The 26251-nt window shown below is 46.4% G+C and overlaps 1 protein-coding gene and 1 non-coding gene across 2 annotated transcripts in view; both read right to left on the bottom strand.

The window, feature by feature from the left end:
• The window catches only part of LOC123039480 (uncharacterized), a 60786-nt gene that overhangs the window by 34414 nt on the left and 121 nt on the right, over positions 1 to 26251 (bottom strand). The window contains exons 2-6 of the mRNA XM_044462628.1: positions 25536 to 26179; positions 24344 to 24569; positions 23678 to 23925; positions 23447 to 23586; positions 22495 to 22562 (exon numbers count right to left, since the gene is read on the bottom strand). Of these exons, the coding sequence (XP_044318563.1) occupies positions 22495 to 22562; positions 23447 to 23586; positions 23678 to 23925; positions 24344 to 24569; positions 25536 to 26179 (1326 nt within the window). The remainder of the gene's footprint in view (positions 1 to 22494; positions 22563 to 23446; positions 23587 to 23677; positions 23926 to 24343; positions 24570 to 25535; positions 26180 to 26251) is intronic.
• Positions 21572 to 21690, bottom strand: LOC123047716 (U5 spliceosomal RNA). Its single transcript, XR_006423090.1, has one exon. It is a non-coding gene; the product is annotated as a U5 spliceosomal RNA (small nuclear RNA).

Here is a 26251-nt window from a genome sequence, read left to right as displayed (position 1 = left end):
AAGACCCGAGCTCAACCCATCATGAAGCGTGCTTTCGTGGGCTGTATCCACGGAGAGGAACTTTCTGAAGGATCTGAAGATGGTGAGACGACCGTCCTCTCAGACGGTGACTCGTCCGCCGGTTCAACAGATTCGTTGTACCAGGTGCAAGACGGCGTGCTCGGGGGCTGTTCCGATGGCATCAGTATTCCGGACCCCTATGAGCCGCCAAGATGGGCAGGAATCTTTATGGCTGGGACTCAGCCCGGCTCTAATTCTACAGCTGCTGCAGCAATAACATCCGAGATAGGCACAGCCGGGGCAGGTGGCCCTGTGCGCCCACCGGCTCAGGTGCTGATAGACCTCATGGACAAGCTTACGGCTATGTTAACCGCCACGGTTATCCCTGCGAACAAAGATGAGCATGACGCGGAGGTGGCACGGGTACGTGAGGAGATAGCTCAGGCCAAGGAGGCCTTGGCAGCTGAGGATACTAGACTAGCTACGGAGCGGGCGGCTCTCGATGCCCGGGCACAGCGGTTGCAGTCAGAAGCTTACCAGCTCACGATGAGCTTAAACGCGTCCAATGAGGTAATGAGGAGGAGACACCAGAAGACCCAATCTCGTTTACCTCTGAATTGCGACCCTCGGGTTCTTCTCGCTACACCCGGAGCCGGCCCAAGTAACCCACCAGATGCCGATCAGTTTATGACAGCCGAAGCAGGAGGACCGGCTCAGGCTCGAGAGATGCCACCTCCTCATGTGAGCATGGCACCATCGCGTTATGTGCCGATACCGAAGGGTCACTTTTCCAACCCCATGGAGAACTTAATCGCGGCTTCGACGCGCTTGGCGGCTCTGCCCATGGACGGTGATGACCCGACAGCGGTGGAGACCCGGAGGATCAGAGAGCTTCTCCAGACGGACCTGGCTCAGCAAGAGACCTATTCTTACAGTAGGGACAGGATTCATTCAACTCCACCGCCGTGGTTAGCACCGCCTCCTTAGAACCGGAGCCCGAGTTACAGCAGGCACATGGAATCTGAAGCTTTGTCAAGCAATGCCCAACGCCAACATGGTGGCTATAACCCGGTGCAAGACTGAGTACGTCAGGAGAACGAGCGGGCGGCTCAGCTGGCGGCTCAGCTGGATATTCCAGAGTATCCGACGACTTCTGTTGAGACGGGAGTAGCCACTAGAACCGGTGGTGTTCCTTGTTTGGTACCGGCTTTGCGCAACATGCGCCTGCCCAAGGACTTCAAGGGACCTCGAAAGGTGCCAAATTACACAGCTGACTTACAGCCTGGAGCATGGATCGAGAGTTATGAGATGGCCATGGAGCTGTTGGAAGTCAGTTATGCGGCAATGGCTAAATACTTTACCATGATGTTAGATGGAACGGCCCAGTCTTGGTTAAAAGGGTTACCACCCAATTCCATTAGTTCGTGGGAGGAGTTAAAAGCCCGCTTCATCCAGAACTTCAAGGACACCGGTAAGCAATCTATGTCGATCGTGGACTTGACGAATTGTAAGCAGGGGGAGGGTGAATCCACCACCCATTGGGTACGCCGGGTCAAGGAGATAATCCATTCATCTGATAAGATGGATGCCGGCTCTGCAGTCCTTATGTTGGAGAAAAATTGCAGCTTTGAGCCGCTGAGGCAGAAACTGGGGCGCCTTAAACGTGACTGCAAGGATATGGGTACGCTAATGGCGGCTTTAGTTAAATATGCCGATTCTGATAGTACCAAGGATCCCGCGTCTGACGATGAGAAGACAGGGAAGGGAAAAAGGAACGGCAATGGAAAGGGTCAACAGCACAACCCGGTGAATCAAAGCGGCAATAAGCGTAAGGCGGACGGCAACCCGGAGTTTGTAGCCAACGCTAATGCACAGGGTAACAATCAGAGACGTAAGGGTAAGCCGCCTCGATCCGGCGGATCAGGCCCATCTCTTGAGCAGCTACTCAATGAGCCCTGCCCGAGACACGGCACCCGGGAGCGCCCCGCCACACACCTGTGGAAAGATTGCACGATCATGAAAGCGTTTAAAAATTCCAATACCTTTGATGGCAGTCATGGATTTGGCGGCGGTTCAGGGGCTGGCGGCTTTCATGGCCCGGGCGGCGGTTCAAACTCCAGGTTTCAGGGACATCCGGGTGGAAATAATCAGCAGCAGTCTAGTCAGGGAGGACAACAGCAGCAGCAGTCGGGTTATCAAAGCCATCTGAAACAGTTGAGTGGTGGGCAATACCATGTGTTTACCACTAGCTTGTGCAAACGTGACCAGAAGGTTCATAAGAGGGCCATAAATTCTATTGAGCCGGCAATTCCTCATTATTTGAGATGGTCAAAGCAACCCATTATATGGAGCAGAGAGGATCACCCTCCACAAGTCGATAATCCGGGTCAGTTAGCCTTGGTGGTAGCACCCCAGGTTGGTGGATATAAATTTACTAAGGTACTCGTGGATGGAGGTAGCAGCATCAATATCCTCTACTACGAGACTTTTCAGCGCATGGGGTTGACTAAGAAGAATTTGAGAACATCCAACACTGTTTTCCATGGGGTGGTTCCAGGCAAGTCGGCTTACCCAGTTGGCAAGATTGAATTGGAGGTGGCCTTTGGAGATGAGTATGATTCTAGGGCTGAGAAATTGACGTTTGAAGTGGTCAAAATCAGGAGTCCATATCACGCTTTATTTGGGCGACCGGCTTATGCTAAGTTCATGGCACGGTCGTGTTATGTTTATTTACAGCTCAAGATACTGGGTTATAAGGGCACAATCACTGTGCATGGGAGTCTAAAGGTGGCCTTGGAGTGTGAAGAGGGCGACGGGGCTTACGTTGAGTCTGCCTGTGCTGCGGAGGAGCTCAAATTTTATCAAGACGATGTTGACCCGGCAGATATGACCTCCCTAAAGAAGCCGACGACTGAGCATGACCCAGTGTTGAAGTTTAAATCGGCTGATGAGACAAAGCTTGTTGATTTTACCCCAGGAGATGCTTCTAAGCAGTTCAGTATTAGTGCCAATTTGGATCCCAAATAGGAAAGCGCGCTCATCGAGTTCATCCGTGAGAACCGGGACATCTTTGCATGGAAACCTTCTGACATGCCGGGTGTACCGAGGGAACTCGCTGAGCACACTCTCAATATTGATCCGAAGTATAAGCCGGTCAGGCAGTTTCTTCGACAGTTCAACGAAGAGAGACGGAAAGCTATCGGGGAAGAGGTCGCCCGAGTCTTAGCGGCCGGATTTATTGTAGAAGTTTTTCACCCGGAGTGGTTGGCTAACCCGGTGCTTGTACTAAAGAAGAACGGCACTTGGCAGATGTGTGTGGATTACACGGACTTAAACAAAGCTTGTCCGGCTGATCCCTTTGCTCTTCCCCGTATTGATCAAATCATTGATGCTACGGCGGGTTGTGAACGTTTGAGCTTTTTGGATGCTTACTATGGTTATCATCAGATCAAGATGGTAGTTAAGGACTAGGAGAAGACAGCTTTCATCACTCTGTTTGGAGCCTTCTGTTATGTATCTATGCCGTTTGGACTCAAAAGTGCCCAGGCGACTTATCAGCGATGTGTACAGAACTGTTTACACGATCAAATTGGGCGTAACGTTCATGCTTATGTAGATGACATCGTGGTGAAGTGTAGAGAAAAGGAAACCTTAATATCTGACTTGAGAGAGACCTTTGACAATCTCCAGGTTTACAAGATGATGCTTAACCCAGCCAAGTGTGTGTTTGGTGTACCTGCGGGCAAGCTCTTGGGTTTTCTGGTGTCAAATAGAGGCATTGAAGCTAATCCGGAGAAGATCAAGGCGATTACCTCTCTGGCTAAGCCGGCATGTATCAATGATGTTCAGCGCCTGGTGGGTCGTGTTGCCGCTTTAAGCCGGTTCATAAGTCGGTTGGGGAAGAAGGCCCTGCCGTTATATCAGATGATGAAGAAAACAGACACTTTTGTCTAGAGTGATGTTGTTGATGCCACTTTTGAAGACTTAAAAAGACAGTTGTCTGAACCGCCGTTTCTTGCAGCTCCTATTGACAAAGAGCCGTTGCTGTTATATGTGGCTGCCAATTCACGAGCCGTCAGTGTTGCTATCGTAGTGGAGCGTAAGGAAGCTGGCAGGGAGCATCCGGTTCAATGGCCAGTTTACTATATCAGTGAGGTGCTCATTGAGTCTAAACAAAGGTATCCACATTGGCAGAAACTCGTTTATGGCCAACTGGAAGTTGAAGCAATACTTTCAAAGTCATCCTATAACTGTGGTAAGTTCTGCCCCTTTTGGAGACATCATCCAGAATAGGGAGGCCACAGGGCGAGTCGCCAAGTGGGCTATCGAGCTTGGGCCTCATGGTTTGAAGTACATGCCACGTACTGCTATTAAGTCTCAGGCCTTGGTGGACTTTATCAATGATTGGACAGAGTTGCAGGCACCTGAGGAGAAGCCAGATATTGGACTATTCATTTTGATGGGTCCAGACAACTAGAAGGCTCGGGGGCTGGAGTTGTTTTAACTTCCCCTCGAGGTGACAAATTTTGTTATGTACTCCGGCTTATGTTTCCATGTACTAACAATGCGGCTGAGTACGAGGCCTTACTCCATGGTCTCCGGATGGCCAAAGAGATGAACTTAAGCCGGGTAAGGTGTCTGGGCGACTCAGATCTTGTGGCTCAACAGGTGTCAGGCAAGTGGGACTCCAAGGATCCTCTCATGGCGGCTTATCGTCGTGAGGTAGATGTTGTGGCTGGGCATTTTAAGGGCTATCAAGTGGAGCACATTGATCGAAGGAAGAATGAGGCGGATGATGCTCTGAGCCGACTGGGATCTCAATGTAAGCCGGTGCCACCTAACGTCTTCCTTGATGTTCTACATAACCCTTCTGTCAAGGTGCCTACTGAGGAAGAACTAGCGGTGCCAGACCCGGAGGCACATCTGGTGGCGGCTCTTCATGTCATCCCAGATTGGACTATGCCGTATTTGGCCTATATGACCCGGGGAGAGTTACCAGAGGATGAGACTTTGGCAAGACAAATTGTCAGGCGATCCAAATCTATGATGATTGTTAATGGTGAATTGCATCATTGTAGTGTAACAGGGGCGTTTCAACGCTGTGTGTCACCTGCAGAGGGACAAGAGATACTTCGTGAGATTCATGAAGGAGATTGTGGTCACCATGCCGGCTCAAAATCTCTTGTGGCCAAGGCTTTCCGTCATGGTTTCTACTGGCTCACGGCTCATGCTGATGCGGAGGATCTGGTCAGTAAATGTGACGGTTGTCAGAAGTTTTCACGATGTATTCATGTGCCGGCTCAAGAATTGAGGATGATCCCAATTACCTGGCCATTCGCAGTCTGGGGGCTTGACATGGTTGGACCTTTCAAGAGGTCTAAGGATAAAAAGACACATCTCCTGGTGGCAGTGGATAAGTTTACAAAGTGGGTTGAGGCGGAGCCGGTCAGTAAGTGTGATGCGGCCACAGCGGTTCAGTTCATGAAAAGAGTGATCTTTCGTTTTGGTTTCCCACACAGCATTATAACTGATAATGGTACTAATCTTTCCAAGGGAGCCATGGAAGAGTTCTGTCAGCGAGAACATATCCGGCTTGATGTTTCGGTCGTTGCTCATCCTCAATCCAATGGTCAAGCAGAAAGAGCTAATCAAGAGATACTGGAGGGTATTAAGCCCCGGCTCTTAGTCCCCTTAAAATGGACTCCAGGTTGCTGGGTGGAGGAGTTACCCTCTATACTATGGAGCATCAACACTACGCCTAACAGATCTACAGGTTACACACCTTTTTTCATGGTCTATGGAGCAGAGGCAGTTCTACCAAGTGACATCCGACATGACTCACCCCGTGTGGCGGCTTATGTTGACGTGGACAACGAAAAGGCTCGTCAGGAGGCACTTGACTTGTTGGATGAGGAGCGAGACTTGGCAATAGCCCGCTCGGCGATTTACCAACAAGACCTGCGCCGTTATCACAGCCGTCGGGTCAAGAGCAGAACCTTTCAGGAAGGTGATTTGGTGCTCCGGCTCATCCAGGATCAATCTGACATGCACAAGCTGTCTCCGCCTTGGGAAGGACCCTTTGTGGTCAGCAAGAATCTGAAGAACGGGTCATACTACCTCATTGATATTCGAGAGCACAAGGACTCATGTAAGTCGGAGGAGGAGACCCGCCGGCCGTGGAATATCGCCCATCTCCGGCCTTACTATACTTGAGCTACGGCTCTCAAGATGTATATATTTTGACGATGTACATATTATATAAAGCAATAAAGCAGGACCTCTGTCCTTTTTTCCCATAAAGAATGTTTTTATGTCTTCTTTATCAGGTGGTGGAAACTACCAACGGGGAACCGATCATATCTGAATCCGGCTTTCCCTTTGGTTTGGCTTATGATCATATCTGAATCTAGCCATGATCACTTGGGGGCTTCCTGTTCAAACATAGGTCGTATTCGAACCAAAGAGAACATAGCTGTCGATACCCGCTTGATCGGCATACTGCCAAACTCACTTGGGGGCTTCTTGATCATATTTGAATCACAGCTTAACCCCTTTGGGTCTGACGTGGATCGTATTCGAATCAGCGTCATTAAACAACTATTATGGTCACTTGGGGGCTTCCTATTCACACATGGGTCGTATTCGAACCAAAGAGAACATAGCTGTCAATACCCACTTGATCGGCATCGCCAAAGCCACTGGGGGCCATATGATCGTATCCGAATCTTAGCTTAACCCCTTTGGAACGGTTTACTGATCGTATTCGAATCAGAAGCCTGTAAATGTTGGTTATTATCCATTATAAGCATAAAATATTTTGACTATCCTGAGACCTTGTGAAAGGCATTATGAAATGTTTTTTGTCTTTTCCGGTTTAATATTGGTCACACCAGGTTGTTAAGTACCAGGTGAGCATCATATCAGCAGGAAAGATTATCACGGGGATTGCAGGTATGTTATCATGGTTATGTTTAACAGCTATAGCCGTAAACCGGCTCGTATATGGTATCTTTGGTTGGTATTCCGGGTTGTCAATACTTTATGGGACCCCCGGTGCAATAAACCGCCAAGGGAATTTTTGCTTGTTTTTATGTGCAGGATAAGGTAAGCAAATTTAAAACGCCAAGGACATGAACGATCAATATAAGCCAGAAGTATATAGGAATGGCGGCTCACGGAAATGTTAAGCGCTAGGAATATGTGTGAAGGCATGACAAACATTGAGAAGTTTTTCTACCCTATTACAAGACTCCCCGAGTCTGAACAAATGAAGCATTGTTTTTGTAAAACGCATGACGCTTTACTCCTTCGGTGGGCTTGAAGACTACGGGTTATCCTTCTCCGCCTCTCCGTCGGCTGTTTTGTCCTGGAAAGTTGACGAGGCCCAGTCAATGCCGCTCAAAGCTTCAAACTCAGCTTCATCATCTATTAAATCAGCTGGGTCCACTTCAAGGGCATAAGTATGCTTACGAGTAGGAGGGATCAGGGTGACATCATCATATGGAATGTTTGGAATTCTCCTGTTCTCACTGTCATAGCCCGGAGAATACTTGGTGAGGTCGGTGTCATTCCCAATAAGGGTTGCCACGGGACGTATAACTTTGACACAGGCGATGAAGTCATGATCATCAAATACAGTACCGTCCTCCTTCCGACTGGGATATCCAAGAGCAAGGTCGGCCGGGTCTAGCTCTGGAAGCCATGCTTTTGCCCGGCTCAATGCGGCTACGACTCCGGCTCTGGCGGATGCCCGCCTTAAATCCTGAATTCGCTGAGGTAGCACAGCGAGATGCTTCAGCACGTCTTGAAAAAGGCGGAGAGTGGTGTTTGATAAGGCTACAACGGCCAAGGCACGTTGTGACCCGGAGTACAGCTATTCCACTAGGGTGTAAACCGCCTTAAGCTTGATCAGCATATTTTGCTTAAGGTTGGTACTCCTGGGACATGTGTGTGCACAAGCATAACAGTAAGCCGGAGGTAACTATTACAATAGTCATTGGAAGATTACAATGTTTGAGGTTTTGCACAGTAACTTACCGAAGATGGCTAAGACCATTTGAGATATCTGTCGTTTTAGGTCGGACAGCTCGGTTGTTGCCTCTGCAAGAGATGTTTCTGCCGTCTCGGCCCGAGTCACCAGAGAAGCCTTCTCATCAGCCCAGGCTTTCTTCTCTGATTCAAAACTTTTCTTCAACTTCTCATTTTCAGAGACAGTGAATTCAAATTTGGAATTGGCCTTTTGAGTTTCAAGTTCTTGAGTTTCCAGCCGACTCTTCAGGACAGCAAGCTCTGACTCAAATTGACTTATAGTGGCCTGCATCGATACCGAGTTATGGTAAGAATCATGGTAAGATAATATTAAAGTCCCAAGTACTTTGCAAGAAAAGTTTCTTGACACTTGGGGGCTAATGTATACTGAAGAATTTTTTCAAGCCTACCATGCCGGGTCACACATATTAAGTCTCAAGCACTTTACAAGTAAAGATACTTGACACTTGGGGGCTAATGTGTATCGTAAATTTAAGCTATCGTGTTACAACCGGGTTAAATATATTCTCTTTAAAACCGGGCAAACTAATAGTAAAGTAGATTTTTAAGTCTACAGCATATTTATTCATAAGCAATAGACTTGGGGGCTGGTACAGTATATAAGATTCAGGAAAGTAAATAAGATTCAGGAAAAAGCATAAGTTATACCTCCGATTTGTGTTGTATTTGTTTTACAATGTCAATTTCCAGGTCACGGCTATTATGCACTTGATTCAGATAGCCCGAGACTATATCACCAATGCTTAAGTGAGTATAATCAGTAATATCCTGCTTGGCCTTTCGGTGTTCGACAAGTTCTTCTTTGGCAGAACATTTGGCGAGGACAGTAGGCCGCCCAGGTTCAACAAACTGACTTTTCACAAACTTAACTTCCGGTTCAGACGTTTTAACCGGGCTAGGAGCTTCCGGGTTATCGGAGCTATTGAGAGTATCTTCGGCAGGCGGGTCAGAAGTTGGCACTGGAATGTCAGAGGCCGGTTCAGGCGGCTGATGGGTAGAGCTGTCTGGAGCAGACGTATTAATCACCGGTTTAGTTACAATCGGGTCTTGGGACGGCTTATTCTTCTTTGCCCTCTTGCTGGGTTTCACTTGCATGCTGTTAACAAAGGCAGAAGGATGAATACTAAAGCATGGGTAAAATAAAGCTCAAGGTACATAAGGTTACATTACCCGGGAGTAGTTTTGAAAGCCGGCATGTTTGATTACATGGATTCGCCGGAAGAAGGAGAGGTATCCTGATAATTGGAGTCAGATGAATTGAGAGGTTGACGAATTAGCCCGCTAAAGGTAAAGCAGAACGTAAATCGGAGATAACCTCAGTCTGACACTTCCTGGTTACGTCGGGTAAGCCGAAGGAGAGTTCTGCATCCTTGTTGTTCCGGGTCTGCCTCCGGTTCTCAAGCTGTTGTTGCTTCAAAAGAAATTGAGGATCTTGATAAGCAAGAAGAAACAATCTCTAGGGCTAGACACAACTAGAGGAGAGTCGGTTTACGGTGACTCCCTCGTGATGATAATGAGATCTAGCCTCAAACAGCATGTAGGGTTGTTACTAGATGATGTTTCCCGGGGCCCGAAGCTGTCTAAACCCTTGTATTGTGTTGCGTCTCTCGATTCCGCTCAACCCCTCTAAAGCTACCACATAGATGTGTTGGCCTCACGACTAAGTCCTCACACTAAGGACATCTGCCGTGACAATTCCACGATAGTTGGCGCCCACTGTGAGGATGAGAAAATCTTACTTTCCGGGTCACCCTTCGGATCTTTTGCATTGGCAAAGGCTCTGAGTCGGAGGAGATTATAGTTACCTCTTCATCAGCTACTTGACTGTTCCCCGTATCCTCCTGAAGGGATAGAATGTAAGTCAGGTAATGACAAGGGAATTAAGAAAATTTAAAGATTACCTCTTCATCATCCGAAGAAGAATCATCCAATTTGAGTAAGTCGGAGGCGCTGGGTTTCTTCTTCTTTGAGGTTCCCATCTTGGCGGCTTTCCTTTCGGTTTTCTTGGTCGTCCTGGCTTGTTTGGCAGCCTCATGATCATATTTGACCTTCCAGAAGTTATCATCGGCATGTGGACAAGGATAAGGAACTATGAGTACAAAAAAAGGTATAACATAGCAAGGAGTATTTATTAAGATTGATAACTTACTACAGGGGCCGGGTTCTTCTTGCAAAAGGGGAGTAAGCCGAAGGCATTACTAGTTACAATGCCCTCCTTCAGCAGCGACTGGGTCGTAGCATCCACCACATCATCTGGTAAGTCGTCAAGACTATGGCGTAGTGGGTCATCCTTTTCGCCTGTGTAAGAACACATTAAGCCGGAGCGGCGGCTTAATGGAAGTACTCGCCAAGTGACCCAGACTCGGACCAGATCGATGCCATTTAAACCGTTTCCCAAGAGAGCTTTGATCTTCTTGATGGTGGGATTGAAAGGCAGACGCTCAATGGCCGTCAGTTTGTCCGCTAGCGGATGGTTAGACTCAAGGCGCAGGGCACGGAAGTCGGGCAGAGGGCTCTCATCGGCCGGTGAAGTATCCTGACAATAGAACCACGTATGGTTCCAATCTTTTGGATGACTCGGTAGCTCAGCGTAAGGAAAAAAGGCAATCTCTTCGCCGCTGAATTGAAATACCGCCAAGCTCAAGACTAGGCCCGTTGGCACGTTCATTCTGTCGGTTCAAGTAGAAAAGTTCCCTGAACAATAGCAGACTTGGCTCCTCTCCCAGGTACACCTCGCAGAAGACTTGGAAATTGCAAATATTTGACATGGAATTGGGTCCAATGTCTTGAGGTCTAAGATCAAAGAAATTCAAAACCTCCCTGAAGAATTTTGAGCCGGGAAGAGCAAATCCCCGGTTCATATGATCTGTAAAAATTATTACCTCCCCTTCTTTGGGTTGAGGCCTCTCTTCAGAAGGGTTAGGGGCACGATAAGACATGACCTCCTTTTTTGGCAGATGGTCGGACTTCACAAGTTCAGATAGTTTACTATTGGTGACTATGGATGGAACCCAATTGCAGGTCACACGGGCCTTGGTTGCCTTAGGTGCCATGACAATAGTTGGCCTACGACAAAATCAGAAGTTCTGGTTCAATTTTAACCCAGGAGAAATATCTTAATTATTTAAGGTGGCGGCTTAATAAGGGGCCTAATGATATAAGGATAACTACGCAACGGTATTTAAGCCGCCACAAATATCAAAAGTAGTTCCAACTTCTTAAGGTCATGAGAAGCAAGCAAGGTTCACAGTTCAGTGTCATTTATTTAAGCTGGCTACATGGACAGTTGTGTGGAAGAGTATTTGATAGAAGTAGTCTTCCGGGTGATACAAACAGGTTTCATAATCTGCTATTGATATTTGAGATCAAAAAGTGACACTGACAAGAAAATTTTCTAGACCTAAAACTGATGCAGATGAAGTTCAAGAGCTCGAATGGGGCCTCTATGTAACAGAAAGGGATCTATCTACGTCCAAAGTAGGTGCGGAAAATCTACCATATCGGTTTCTACCATCTCTAAAGATCAAGAAAAGCGGGGGTAATGGAATCTATGAAAGGGAACTGCTAAATAGCGAAGAACACAAGAACTCGAAGGTCTTAATGTGGATCTAAGAGGCAGGAAAGAGGAGACTTATGGATGCAGGGTTGCAGCGGAGGGTCGTCGCGTTTCTCTGGTCAAACCAGGTTGATGCAGTGGCCAGAGTTGGTGAAGACGAGATCTGCGACGGCGGCGGCGGCAGAGCTCAAGCGATAGAGAAGCAGCGAGAGGAAGGAGACGACTGGAAGGAGGAGAATGGAAGACCTAGGTTGCGCGTATTTATAAGGAAAGGAAAACTGAGACGACATGAGAAACGAGGAGACGGCGCAAGAAACGAGGAGATAAGAATTATTATCCCGCAGCCCTGACGCCTTGGTTTTCGGAACAGTCAATAAAGACAGAGATCCGTTGAAGGATATGGTGGAATAAAAAAAGGGGAATTTAAGAAAAGATGACGTCACGGCGGGTTAACACGGATCCAAAAGATGACGTCAGGGCAGGTTAAAGAAAGCCTTTTGCATAGTTAGAGGGCTGAAGATTTATGTTTTAAGGTATTTTAAGATTGACATGAAGAGGTTCAAATTAATCTGGGGCCTAATGTTGGGGATGTAACTATTTGTGTAAGCCGCCCAGGAGGGGCCGGGTTACGCAAAGAAGAATTACCAGAAGGAAGCCCAAAACCAAGTATGAAGACGGCGGTTCAATAAAGGGCTTAAGCCCATAGGCGATTTAAGGCCCGTTGTAGTAAACCGCCATAATGGCATGACTTGTATCATAAGGCGGATTTAACTAGTCACCGAGCCGGACACTGTTTATAAGCCGGTCGGGACTCTGTAGGCCAGAGGGCGTCAACCCGTGTATATAAGGGGACGACCTGCTGGCAGTTTAGGGCAAGAAACAACTCATCGAGAGCCGGGCATAGCGTATCTCGCTCCCTGGTCATCGAGACATCAATACCAATCCAACTAGACGTAGGCCTTACCTTCACTGTAAGGGGCCGAACTAGTATAAAAACCTCTCGTGTCCTTTGTCCCAATTAACCCCTTCAAGCTTCCTAGTTGCGATGGCTCCACAACTAAGTTCTTTCACGAGGACATCTGACGTGACAATTCCACGACAGGTACTACCTTTTCTTGGACAAGCATCCCACTTATGATTAACCCCTATTCCAAGCATCCGCAACTACAAAAGAAGTATTAAGGTAAACCTAACCATAGCATGAAACTAGTGGATCCAAATCAGCCCCTTACGAAGCAACGCATAAACTAGGGTTTAAAATTCTGTCACTCTAGCAACCCATCATCTACTTATTACTTCCCAATGCCTTTCTCTAGGCCCAAATAATGGTGAAGTGTCATGTAGTCGACGTTCACATAACACCACTAGAGGAGAGACAACATACATCTCATCAAAATATCGAACAAATACCAAATTCACATGACTACTAATAGCAAGACTTCACCCATGTCCTCAGGAACAAACGTAACTACTCACAAAGCATATTCATGTTCATGATCAAAGGAGTATTAATATGCATTAAGGATCTGAACATATGATCTTCCACCAAGTAAACCAATTAGCATCAACTAAAAGGAGTAATCAACACTACTAGCAACCCACAGGTACCAATTTGTGGTTTTGATACAAGATTGGATACAAAAGATGAACTAGGGTTTTGAGAGGAGATGGTGCTGGTGAAGATGTTGATAGAGATTGACCCCTCCCGATGAGAGGATCATTGGTGATGACGATGGTGATGATTTCCCCCTCCCGGAGGGAGGTTTCCCTGGCAGAACAGCTCCGCCGGAGCCCTAGATTGGTTCCGCCAAGGTTCCGCCTCGTGGCGGCGGAGTTTCGTCCCGTAAGCTTGCTTATGGTTTTTTTTCAGGGTAAAAGCCTTCATATAGCAGAAGATGGGCACCGGAGGGCCACTAGGGAGGCCACGAGACAGGGGGCACTCCCAGTAAGGAGGGCGCACCCCCCACCCTCGTGCCAGGGTGTGGGCCCCCTATGGTACTTTATTTGCTCAATAATTCTTATTAATTCCAAAAATGACTTTCGTGGAGTTTCAGGACTTTTGGAGCTATGCAGAATAGGTTTCCAATATTTGCTCCTTTTCCAGCCAGAATCCCAGTTGCCGGCATTCTCCCTCTACATGATAAACCTTGTAAAATAAGAGAGAATAGCCATAAGTATTGTGACATAACGTGTAATAACAACCCATAATGCAATAAATATCGATATAAAAGCATGATGTAAAATGGGCGTATCAGGGGGTCATCCTCCAACGGTAGTCCCCGAAGTTATTGAGGCCCGACGGTCCGAAGCGGCAGACCTCAGCAGCTTATCCCCCAAGGAGATAGTAGATCTCGCCAAGCGCGGAGCTGGACGGCTCCGCGCCCCCGGTAGGAGGCCGACCAGAGGAGAAACCAAACGGTCCGGCCGGCTCGCACCCACCTGCACAAAAAGGCGCGCCCGCCGCAGGCTGGGGAGCGCGCCACGTGTGGCCCAGCGGTGGGCCGAGCCCTGCCAGGCCACGCGCTCGACGGGACATCGCCGTGGACCGGGCCCACCAGGTTGTGGCCTCGGCCCGCGTGCGAGATCCGCTATGGCCGAGCCCGGCGTTTGGGCTTCCCGGGGCATTAAAGCGCTCATGTATTGCGAAGGGGACCCACGATCCCACTGCCCCCATCCCCACCCATGCAACAGCTGCACCCTCTGGTTGTAGCTCTGCGTGGCGATGGTTGTAGATCGATGGGGATGCAGCACCGCCCATGTTGTCGACCGCCATGCCGGGTTGAAGCTTTTTTCCATGGCCATTAAAGCCTTTTTCAAGGTTGAAGCTTTTCACAGACTAGTTGAAACTTTTTCACACACCAGTTGAAGCTTTTCCCGCTTCGCTCGAAGATATTTTTTTCGCGGTTGAAGCGTTTTATCCACGATTTTGCTGCAAACGGCGTGAGCAAAATCTACAACCAGTGGCCATTTTTTGCTGCAACCAGGAAGACGACGAAGTGTGGCCGGCGACGACGAGTTGCGATTTTGTTGCAATCAACAGTGGAGAAATCTACCACCAGCGACCGAATTTGTTGCAGCTGGTGTGCGGTGGTGCAACCGACGTGTGATGGTGTGACAAGCGGCGACAGGGGTGACCACGGCGACTACGATTTGCTACCACTGCGGTGACCGCGTGCTACGAGCGGTGCGGCGACGGGGAGCTGCCACCTCGACGACGGACTTTGGAACCGGCGTGATCCATCGTGCAGATGTTGCAACCATCGCGAAAAACAGCTTCAACCTTGGTGGAAAAAGCTTCAAACGCCAAGAACATGAGCTCCTTCCAGCGGGAGACGAATGGGAGCAAGAGGGGCGCGCGCAGGAACATGAGCTCCTTCCAGCATGAGACGAATGGGAGCAATGGGGCACGCGCATGGCGGAGTGTGCCCCTGGTGTCCGCGTCGTGGGGAAGGAGCGTGCGTCTGATACCCAACAGCAAACGTTTCCCATAATTTAAGAGCATCTCCAACATTCTTTGTATATTGGGTTGCTAAAAACTTGCTATATCAAGAGAAGAGAGAAAGTTTACAAAGCCAACATGTTTTTTGCTTTCGTAGCCTTTGTACATTGAATTGCTATATTTGTACAAAACACACAATGGCACGTGGGAACAGTTTGCTATACAAACTACACACTAGCTTACGTAGATGAATACATAATACTACCACAACTCGCCAGCGTACACGTCTCATACACACAGAACACACAACTCGCCACCGTACACGTCTCATACACACACAACGCACACGCGTACACGTACAGACTCCACGAAAAATATTCATGCAAAACAAGTAATAAAGCTAGGGTTTCTGCCTCTCGCCGGCGTCGCCGCAGGTCCGCCTCGTCTCCGGTGGCCCTAAGGCCATGGGGCGCGGTGGATCCTGCCAAGGGCCGGCGGGAGGGCTCCGTTTTCGGTCGTTTTTTCCTGTCTTGTTAGTGTTTGTGTCATGCTCAGGAAGGCGAGACGGCGGCGGCTCCCTGAAGATGGAATAAAGGTCTCCCCGCCTAGCCCCCATTCCGGCGGTGCATCTAGCATCGTTGGTGGGCGTGTGGAGGTGTGTCTCCGGCTGATCTATCTTTGGTGGATTTGCTCGGATCTCCTCGTTGTTCGTATACGTTCGTGTGTCTTCGGGTTGAATCCTTCCAACCTACGTTATTCTTCTTCGGCGGCGGTTGCTGTTCTGGTGCGCTGGTCCTATGGGGCCTTAGCACGATGACTTCCCGACTGTCTACTACAACAAGTTGTGTCCGACTCCGGCGATGGAGGGGTGATGACGGCGGCGCGCCTTCGGCTCGCTTCAGTGCTTGTAGTCATCGCTAGGTGGTCTATGGATCTGGATGTAATTTTTATTTCTGGTGTTCGTTGTACTGCCATGATTGAAGATGAATAGATTGGAAGTTTTTCGCAAAAGAAAAAAAAAAACAAGTATACAACACAACACTCGGCAAGCAAAAAATCCATGAAAGAAAAAATACATACAACACACGTACACACACGTGGCATACATGGCCCACCTGTCATGGAGAAAAAAATATGACTAATACCAATTCAGGAGGCTTTATAAAATTATTTGGAGAGATGGCCCAAGGGGGCAAATTTTCTTAAGCTCAGTCAGAGAGGATTATTATGGGCACGACAGAGAGCTCCGCACCTAATCATTCATTTATCTACTACCACTATAAAAGAAAGAGAGGGTGGAGAACCAGATCATCCTATCCATAAAAACCTGCAATCTGATGGTCTACATCCCTCTAACATACTAAACGTGTTTTACATTTTAATTACCCACCAATGCCATTACTTATACGCTCTCCTCTCGCAACCAGCACGCCCATCGCTAACCCCTGCCCGCGCGCCCATCGCTAACCGGTTCGCCTCTCCCGATGATCCTTTCCTTTTTCACCGCTCCACCTCAAAAAAAAAACATCAATCACGCGACCCCCGCCTCTCCCAAACTGCCCCAGCGACATCCTCACAAGCCCTCACCGCCGCCCCCCACGACCTCCTCATCGGCGCATTCTTCGTCGGAGCGCCGTCCACTGGAAGCCGGAGTCGGGAAGGAGAATAGCCACCAGCGGGGGAGACGACAAGGGGAGGCGCAGTTGTGCTCTCTCTGGTCGCCGGCACGGCCACCGGCGGGGAGAGGGCCAGGGCAAGCGGCGGCATACGCTTCTGTACTATGATGCAACGTCTGTCGGGGGGGTGCGCGCAACAGGGAAGGCAACGGCCGGATCCGTGCGCGGGTGAGGCCTGGTTTGCACGCGGGGCCGTGGCGGTCAGATCCGGGCTACGCATGGGGGTCGGTGGCATGGCATCGAGGTGGGCGCTGCCGTCGAGGTCTGAGCCGGAACCACCTCCGTTGAGGACTCCGGCTATCGCCACCGATGACGACCATCGAGCACCTAGCTTGAAACGCCACCATCGAGGATCACAGGCCGCCACCAAGGCCGATTATTGTGGCCGCGCCTGCCCACTTCCTGTCTTCCATCTCTGTTGTGTTCCGAGCAGCCGGAGAACTCCTTCAGGTGCATGCCTCCTGTGACATGGTATTTGAAAGACATGTCGTCCCAGGTTGTGGTCACGTATGGTATGCATGGATCTCTGAGAATAATGTGGAATCATCTCATCTTCATGCAACTTCCAGCCAAGCAAGCTTTTACTTATTTTTTTTTTAATCTGTAGTTCACTTTTATTACAGGAGGCGATCTGAATTAAAGCAAGAATTCTATGGTGTCTGCTTGAACAATTGTTCATCTCTACATTAACGAATAGGTATGGAGTTGCTTACTGTTACTTCGAATTAGCAAGACTGTCTGATACTTGCTATATTGTGACTAACATACCACTAAATATAATATCTCATGGTATGGAGAAATGCAGAAGAATTTGTTCAGACTTCAGAAATGTGTTGTTCAGGAGACAGCAACACCCAGCAGCCTGCACTACACACTGGACATATGTGCAAAGGTGAAAATTGCCCTTTTCTTGGTGCTTCTAATTATTTTTAATGTCTCATGGTTAAGATAATAATTATGTACTTTGTGATGCTTTTGTTTTGATACAGTTTGTCATGATATATTATAGTTATATTCCGTCAAATGACATTTGTTTTATTATTTCTGATTAGAGCTTGCTCTGTGTCCATGTATAGAAGAAAAATATTTTTGGGAGCGTACTATGACATTTCTGTGCCATGACACATTTGATTTCAGGTTTTTAGAGCAAACAGATGTATATATCATGATAATCTTTTCCTAAGCATGTTCATGGAAATTACATTTATGTTGCATCATTCTGAATTTTACTAACCTTGCCAGCCCGCAGCGGCGCGCCGCCGACGCCTCGGCCTAGGGCGTCGTCCCTATCTCGCCGTAGTCCGCCGCCGTAGAAGCTCCTCCGCCGGAAAAATTCCACGCCATCGGAGGTTCCTAGCATCTTCCTTCTCCTCTCTGCTCTTCTCCTAGGTTCCCTCTACCTCCCTCATCTTCTAATTCTCGCAGGGCGCAACAGAACAACCCCTCGGCCCCGTAGAAAGTTCGTCGTTGCTGCCCCGTTTATTTTGATGGCTAGATGTCAAATGGACATGTGCTTCGGGAAGCAAGATGATCTGAATTTTGATTGTTAGATGTCAAATGGAGATTTTTAAACATTAAATCAATGGCAGTCAAGTGTTGAAGGCAACAACATCTTGTTCATTGCTATGTTGGTCATTATTTATTCGTCTATCATAGATATTCCTTGCTTATCTTTATGACATGCGATTTTAAAAAAATCAATGCACAAGAACAGTGAAAAAGGATTAAAAACAAGGCCTAAAGTACACTACAATAAAAGGATATGTAGGCCAAGTGTTAAAATACGGATTACCAACATTTTACTATGCACCTAACTCATTGAATATATAAGTTTGTTGCTGGTTTATTTCTTCCTATTAATGATGTGTTCCACTTTTATGAATCTGCTTTCCAATTCTGAAATTCTTTTGTGCTGAGTAGAGTCATGGACACATGATCTGTATATGCACTTCCTCTTATCTCTTAACTGTGTTTGTTTCACCATCTAACATGTATTTGGTCTATGTCTCTATTGTGAAAGAACGAAGGGGAAGTAAAGGTGTGCTTCTCTTTCGAGAAGATCCGTAAATGAAAATATTTTAGTTCTGATAGAATATGTTTGTTCAACGAGATGGTATGTATTGTATTCTGTAAACACGAAACCAGAATAATGGCATCCACCAACACAGTTACCATGGCTTGAATGTCATTGTCATGATGGTGGTGTGTGTGATTGCATGAGGACTGCAGGTAGGGCTGCAAACGAGTCGAGTTCGAGCGAGCTGGCCTTGGCTCAGCTCAACTCATACTAAAATTCGAGCGAGCTTAAAATGTGCGAAACTCAAGGTCGAGCTGCAGAAAGTGGTTCGTGCTCAGCTTGTAACGATCTCGAGTCGATCTCGAGCTAGTTTCGAGCTAATAAGACGATTTTTAAAATTATTTTAAGGAAATTTTAAAAGCAAGATAGGCCACAACACAACAAAAAAATCTCTATAAATTCAACTTATTCTTTTTCAAGTGAAGACTAGTATTTAATAACAAGGAATCATGGATAGAAGGCGATGAAGGTGCGCCAGCTCTCAAACATTGACCAAAAGAACAAAATATTGAACACACGGTTGCCCACGTGATGAGAATAAATTTTCTCCATGCTTAATTTCCATGTTTGCTAGTAGGTAAAGTGAAGATAAAAATCGTACAGAACATATACGAAAATGAATGATCCTAATTCTTGGCAATAGATATGAAGGTTATTTAATATACTTATATGATATCGAGCTCTAAAATCGAGCGAGCCAATGTTGGCTCAAGATCGGCTCGTTTCTTAATCGAGCTACATAAAGTGTTCATACTCAGCTCATTTTTTTTCGACTCAATCTCGAGTCGAGCTAAAATACGAGTCGATCTCGAGCGGCTCACAAGCCTCGAGCTTTTCTTGCAGCCCTAACTGTAGGTCTGCAACAATGATGATGGCAATGCCAATTCAGTTGTGGTTGCAGAGTATTGATCTAATACTCATCTGGGTATTTTTCTTAAATCTAATAAGCGAATAGATGTTCATGAAGGGATGTTTAACTATAAATACATTAACTCATTTCTTGGTATACTGAAGTGTTCTTTCGACAGGTGACTATGTGGAGCTTTTGAAGGAAAAGGATAAACCAAGAAGCCTAGGCGATCGTCTATTGGCAACAACCTGATATACCAATAAGCATAACACATAGGCTGGCATAATTCTAGAGAGGTTATTTTTAGTCTAAACGCATATGTATTTTTTACACTCCTAACACTTACAATTTATATTTTTTGTATTTATAGTAGTCAAGATGTGCATTTCGCGTGCTTAACTACTGTATAAATAGCGCTAGCTTGCTCCTACGTTTTATTCAATTTGGTTAGAACATCTAGATAGTAATAAAAAGAAGAGTACTTTTTTACGTGAATAAACATGTTGCGTATTATTTCATTGATAGAGGGAATTAAGGGTTGTGTTCCTCGAGCTGAGCTGCGTACACTGCATGGCGCAGACAAGGATACGGTTAAGCAGAAGGCATGGGGATGCTCAGCCCCGAGAGTCATAGAATCAGATGATAGGCAAGATCAGGTCCAATCCTCGACCACCTGCCTTAGCCCCTGACCTTATTCGTCCCTTGATGCCATACAAACACTCATCGGCGAGTATTCTAGGTTCCCAATTATGAGTTAGAGGTCTGCACCATTTATTAATTCTACTTACAAAGCACTTTTAGCACATACAATAAATTGCTCACTTTTCATCTTATATTTTATATTGATAATAGCTCCTGAATTAAACATTGTGGTTACCACTATCCCTTGGAGACATATAAGATTTTCATGTGTGAAATGTTTTGTTTTTAGGAATGGGGACTCTAAAATGGACGGAGGAGCTAAAGTTCAGGAGCCAAATACAGCAAGCATGTTATGTATAGAGTCTGCCAGGTATTGTTGTTCATTTCAACATCCTGTTTTCGATGCATTGAAGTGCCATTTTTCTAGAGCTAATCTCCTACATGCTGGTAAATATGGCCTTAAAGTGCAGGTTAGTTCGGAAACATACATGAGAATTCTGTATAGGTATTTATGCATCTCGATTAAATGTGTGATCATGCTGGTATTTTTTTAAACAGAAGTGAACATATATTGCCTGCTATCTAATAGCGTCTTATATTTGCATATTAAATATTCACATCACGATATGATCATTTAGGCCCTTCCCGTACTTGGGATGCAACAATCACCATACTCTAATGGCAAAGAAAGAAAAGAAGAAAAAGTAGAGGATGCTTAAACAAGCTGACCCTATAAACACTACATGATTTAGTAATAGAGAGTAATAAAAGCATGGCTTTTTCAATGATGAGATCTGTGTCAAGAAAATAAAAATATTATATCTTTCCTTTTATTATGCAATAGACTTTATGTTGATAGGACAGGTTTCATTCATGGTTAATCTGGCCAGAACTAAGATTAACTTAAAGAAAGTGTGGCTTGCCGCTTGCATGCCATCCATGTCATACAAAAAAAATCTTAATTTCCCTTCATTTTTTGTTCATGAATGTTGCAGTCCAGGAGATGAGAAACTCAGAATGGGGGCAAAAATGGTCCTAAAAACTGACAGACTCATCAAGCATTGATGGGCTTTGTATTAAATTTCTTTACTATATGACCTTTAAACAGTCAGGGATCATCAGACATTATAGTCATTGTGCTTTATTAAATTTCTAGAATATGGATTCAGAATTTCAATATGCATGAGTTTCATGTGTTGCTTTGGCTGAGACGTGCATTACACATGCCAGCTTACTAGTCACCACAAAGCTTAAATTGAAAAATTTGCAGTTGAATTGTGGGGCCTTCCAGTAAAGGAGGATCCCCTTCAAAAATTAGTGTATGCTGCAAATTGCAGTGTGCACACGGTATTCTTTAGTAAAAGGCGAAAGAATAGTTCGCTTTGTGCCCGCTGCGCAGCTGCGTGCTTTCGAATGGAAGCCTTGACCCTCCTTATATACTGCTTCCTCCTAGCGCTGTGACATCGAGGAGCGATGTGGGACTAATCTCTGCGGGAAACCGCGCAGTCTGTAGGAGAAAAGGCCGAGGCGTTCACAGCCGGGGGAAGCCCACTGGGCTACTGGGCCAGGTAATACAGCTATTGGGCAAGCCTTTTTTTTTATTCAACACGACGGGACCTAACGAAGACGTTCCTATTTTATTTTATCTTTACTAGTACAAATGCCCGTGCGTTGCACCGGGCAAAAAAAGGCACAATCTGCTTCATGTGCCATTATGCATCATTTTTATGTCCAATTTAAATAAACATCGATAATTAGGTTAATTTTGGTAATTTTCTTATTTTTAATAAAAGTTAATTCACATTTTCGTAAAAATTGGGACACTATTTGTCTTGTCCCAAACAAACACTTGCAGCATTAGTTTACAAAGAACATCTGGAGCATTAGTATCAGAAGACTAACCTCAACATATACACATGCTCTTCCTATGCCATCACTCTAGAGAAATTGTACAACCAGAAGGGGATAAACCATGCTGCTAGCTGTTATAGTTGGACATACAAGTCATTGTACTCTAGAAGCTAAATAGTAGAGGTAATGCTCCATCAACAAAATTCCAGTGTCACAGTCTCACAGATGATCATTGATGTGTTCTTGCACATCCGGCTGCAGTGAGATCTGGGACCATCTTTTCTGGTCCTGCCATTTCAGTTTCTCGTGTTGGTGATCCATTGAAATCCCCCGGGCACCGGCTTTGACCCCGACCTGCTTATCTGGGATGCCAAGATCATTTTCTGCAAACCCTTCTCTATGAAGGACTTCATTGCAGCTGGCTGGAATAGTTGAAAGCAAAGGAATGTGAGGGACGGACACATGAAAGAATTCATGTGAACATATCAGACATGGTTGCTTTGATAGAACATTCTTCTAAACGAAGCAGGTTGTACAAAGACTACAAACAAAGTACGCCATCCGTTTCTAAATAAAGTCTTAGAAGATTTTTCAATATGGACTACAAACGGTGGAAATGGGTGAATCTCACTTTAAAATCCATCTATATACATCCTTATCCATGTGATATTATGCACTATAGTTTAACATTTGTAATAAAGTTGCATTAATTATTATTTTTAGAGTCTGAAGTTTGCACGTTAAAAAGCCCTCTTAGCGTTCTTTATCTGATGGAAGATTAGTTTGGAATAGTTTGTGAATCAATTTTTATTTTTTACTTTTTTCTGAAAAACATGAATATTTCTTTGTTTTTAAAAGTGAATGTTTTATTAAAACTCGATTTTTTTTAGGGAGAACATTATTTGAATGTTTTTTAAATATTGTGAATACTTTTTATTTTGGTTTTTAAGGAAAATTTGACCAGTTTTTAGAAAGTGTGAATAAATATATAATTATGTACATTTTTTTAACTATTTTTACTATGTTGATTTTTATCAATAGAGTTTGTTGCTTGGTTGGGAAGATTCTTTTTATTTTTTTCATCATTTAGGCTTAGCCAATAAAAAGCACTTCACGTACACACTTCACTTACAGATAAAACACACTCTCTTTTTCTATATATAAAAAAAGACACCCAAACTCATCTCCCTTCCCTCGTTTTCCATTCTCAAGAGTCCCCCTGCCAGAGACCAATTCTCTAGATTTCTCTCCGTAATTACTATTATATTGGCACACCCTATACTAATAAGCACCCCCACCAATTTACCTTGAAGCAATTGTAGGTCCCCTGCGATGTCTGCAGCTTGGAAGATGGCATGAACCACTGGATCTCTGCTAGAAGCGTCGGAAACATGTCATGAGCCACCGGCGAAGGCTTCTTTAGCGTGGAGTTCGCTCCCGATGATCCTGAAACCCAAAATTTCAACGAATAATAACATGAGATCCAGGCACATCTAGGAACAATTACAACACCAATTCAGACGGAGCACTCACTAACCTTGCATCTGATGGAGGTTGGGACACTTGAAGCTGACGACGTACTCTGGGAGGATCCTCATGTTCATGTCCTTGCCCCAAACAACATACCACTGTGGGTTCTGCATGTTGTCGATGGCACTGTCGTAATTGTCACTGCTGGGGTGGAGCTTGGAGGACCCGGCCGGGATGGCCTCTGGCCGGCCCAACAGAACACGGCACAACATGATATGCGCCTCGCCGTTCTCATCTACATTTGCTAGCGTTGCGCTGCATAAAAATGATTTCATACTCGTAAGTTTCTTTATGCACTCCTTCACAGAACATTCAGAACATATTTCATCACCCGGACTCTAGGTAGCAGGGAACATGATTTAGTTTTGCTCGTATTCCTCCCTTCCACAAACCATTACCCAATCAAATTACTGCATTCATAGATAAACTAATACTGTCGTTCATGCAAACTTGTTTCCCCATAATTTTTGAGCTAGGAGTATGAATCAAGATATAGAAACCAAAGGCTAAAATAACATGGAATCAATTATATTATGGGACGGAGGGATAATATGAATGCAATTTGGAACAGATCCTGAATTGGTAACTGTGTCTGATAAATTATCCTACAGCTATATGCCTATATTCATGCTTGCCATCGATCAAAACCACAAATTCAGAACTCTGACCTGACCTGGCATAAGGAGACCGAGGCGGCGAGAGGTGGACGTCGTCGCCGTGCGCGTGATGGAAAAGGACCCGGTTGTTCATCCTACCGAACCCGTGCTCCACCGCCGCCGCGGCCACATCCACCGATGGAGCGCCATACCACGCGAACTTGGCATTGCCCCCGTCGGCGCCGCGCGCAGCGGCTAGGAGCTGGCCCTGCATCTTGTCGCTGCTCTCGTTGGACCTCTCATCTTGCCGGACGAGGCCCCGTACTCCAGCTCAGGCTCGCCTCTCTTCCTCTTCATCCCGCTCTCTGGAACAGGGAAGAAGCAGATTTTCAAAAATGAAATCTATTGTTATAGCCCTCAAAAAGCAAAAATAAGCAAATTAATTTTCTAAGCACAAACACACCGAGATAAGATAAGCATGCCTTATTTTTCTGAATACAAACACAATGACATAAGAGAATCTAAATGAGGCATTATAAATTAATTTTCTGAATACAAACACCATGACATAAGAGAATTTAAATGAGGCATCATGCCATCAGGAGCCGAGCGATGGAAACTTTCTGGTTAGGATTAGAAACATGGTTGATTCTGAGAAAAAAATGTAGGAGATGACACCTCCCTTTGAAGAGAAAAAATGTGAGAGATGATGATTCCTGATCTCACTGAGTTTGTGCAAGCTGTACAAAAAAAATTCACATAAAACTTGTAATCAAGTAGTTGTAGTGCAACCTTCAATGTTTGGCCGGCAGCTAGAATATTAAATGAGAAAACAATGATCTTTTTTGATTATTTGTCACAGTACTGCAGCTAATCACCCTAGAAGGTCTTTCTGTAGTAGGTTAAAGAAAATTCAGGTTGACGCTGAAACATCCACAATAAGAACCTCGCTTTCAGAATATGCTTTTAGACAAAGAGCACAAGACCAGCTTGCCAATGTTGAATTTTCCGATTTCCTAGCTTATAGCAGCACGGACTTCATCAGATTAAAGTAAAACAACTTCGGCTTCTACCTGTTTGATCAAACAGAGTAAATCATGTCACTATCTGGACCAGATTTCATGACTTCGCATGAACCGCAAATCACATGGTAGATCAGACAATCACCTAGCATGTTGTAGGCATACATAAGAAAATATGCTCAAGGGATTAAATCAAATGAGAGAATGGAAGAGGCAAATCAAGAGAGAGAGGGGGAGATAGCAGTACCGAATGCATGGATGTAGCCTTGCCATGGCAGCCTACACATCAGGCCTGCTGCACGGGGAGTGCTTGAGAGTGGCAGGAGATTAGGCTGGATTGAGGACTCCACCATGTCGCTGCTCTCGTCGGACCTCTCATCCACCTCGGACGACGCCCCGTCCCCCGGCTCATGCTCGCCCCTCTTCCTCTTCCTCCCGCTTTCTGGCACAGGGAAGAAGCAGGCCCCGCGGTCAATCCAGCCCATGGCGACCACCTCGGCGGTGCCAGCGTCGATGCGCACCATCCACAGGAAGTCGAACAGGAACTCCCTGCCGCCATACGCGGCCTCTGCGACCACCCTCCCGTCCAGGAACGCCCGGCGCAGAGGCACAGCCGCCTCGCCCTCGACATCAGCCCACGCGCCGCCCTTGAAGCAGAGGAACCTGACCAGAGCGCCGCTCCGCCGTTTTGCCAGCCCCGGAGGAGCGGGGGCGGACCGGCGCCCCCGATGCCGCCGAAAGCCACGGCGGGCCGCGGGCGTGAGATGCGGCGGATCCTGCCGGTCTCGTCCGGATTCGGCGACGGTGGAAAGAGGACGGGCACCGGGGAGAGGGGGACGGGGCGCGGCGGCGGCGGCGGCGGCAGCGAGCACGCCTGCGTCGAGCGCGGCGCTTTTCGGAATCAGTCGACGGCGGAAAGCAACGAGAGGTGAGAGAGATCAGAAGAGACAGGGATGAGGGGAA

Source organism: Triticum aestivum, chromosome 2B (assembly GCF_018294505.1).
Source record: "Triticum aestivum cultivar Chinese Spring chromosome 2B, IWGSC CS RefSeq v2.1, whole genome shotgun sequence".
NCBI classification, from domain to species: Eukaryota; Viridiplantae; Streptophyta; class Magnoliopsida; order Poales; family Poaceae; genus Triticum; species Triticum aestivum.
This window is presented reverse-complemented; position numbering and strand designations above follow the sequence as displayed.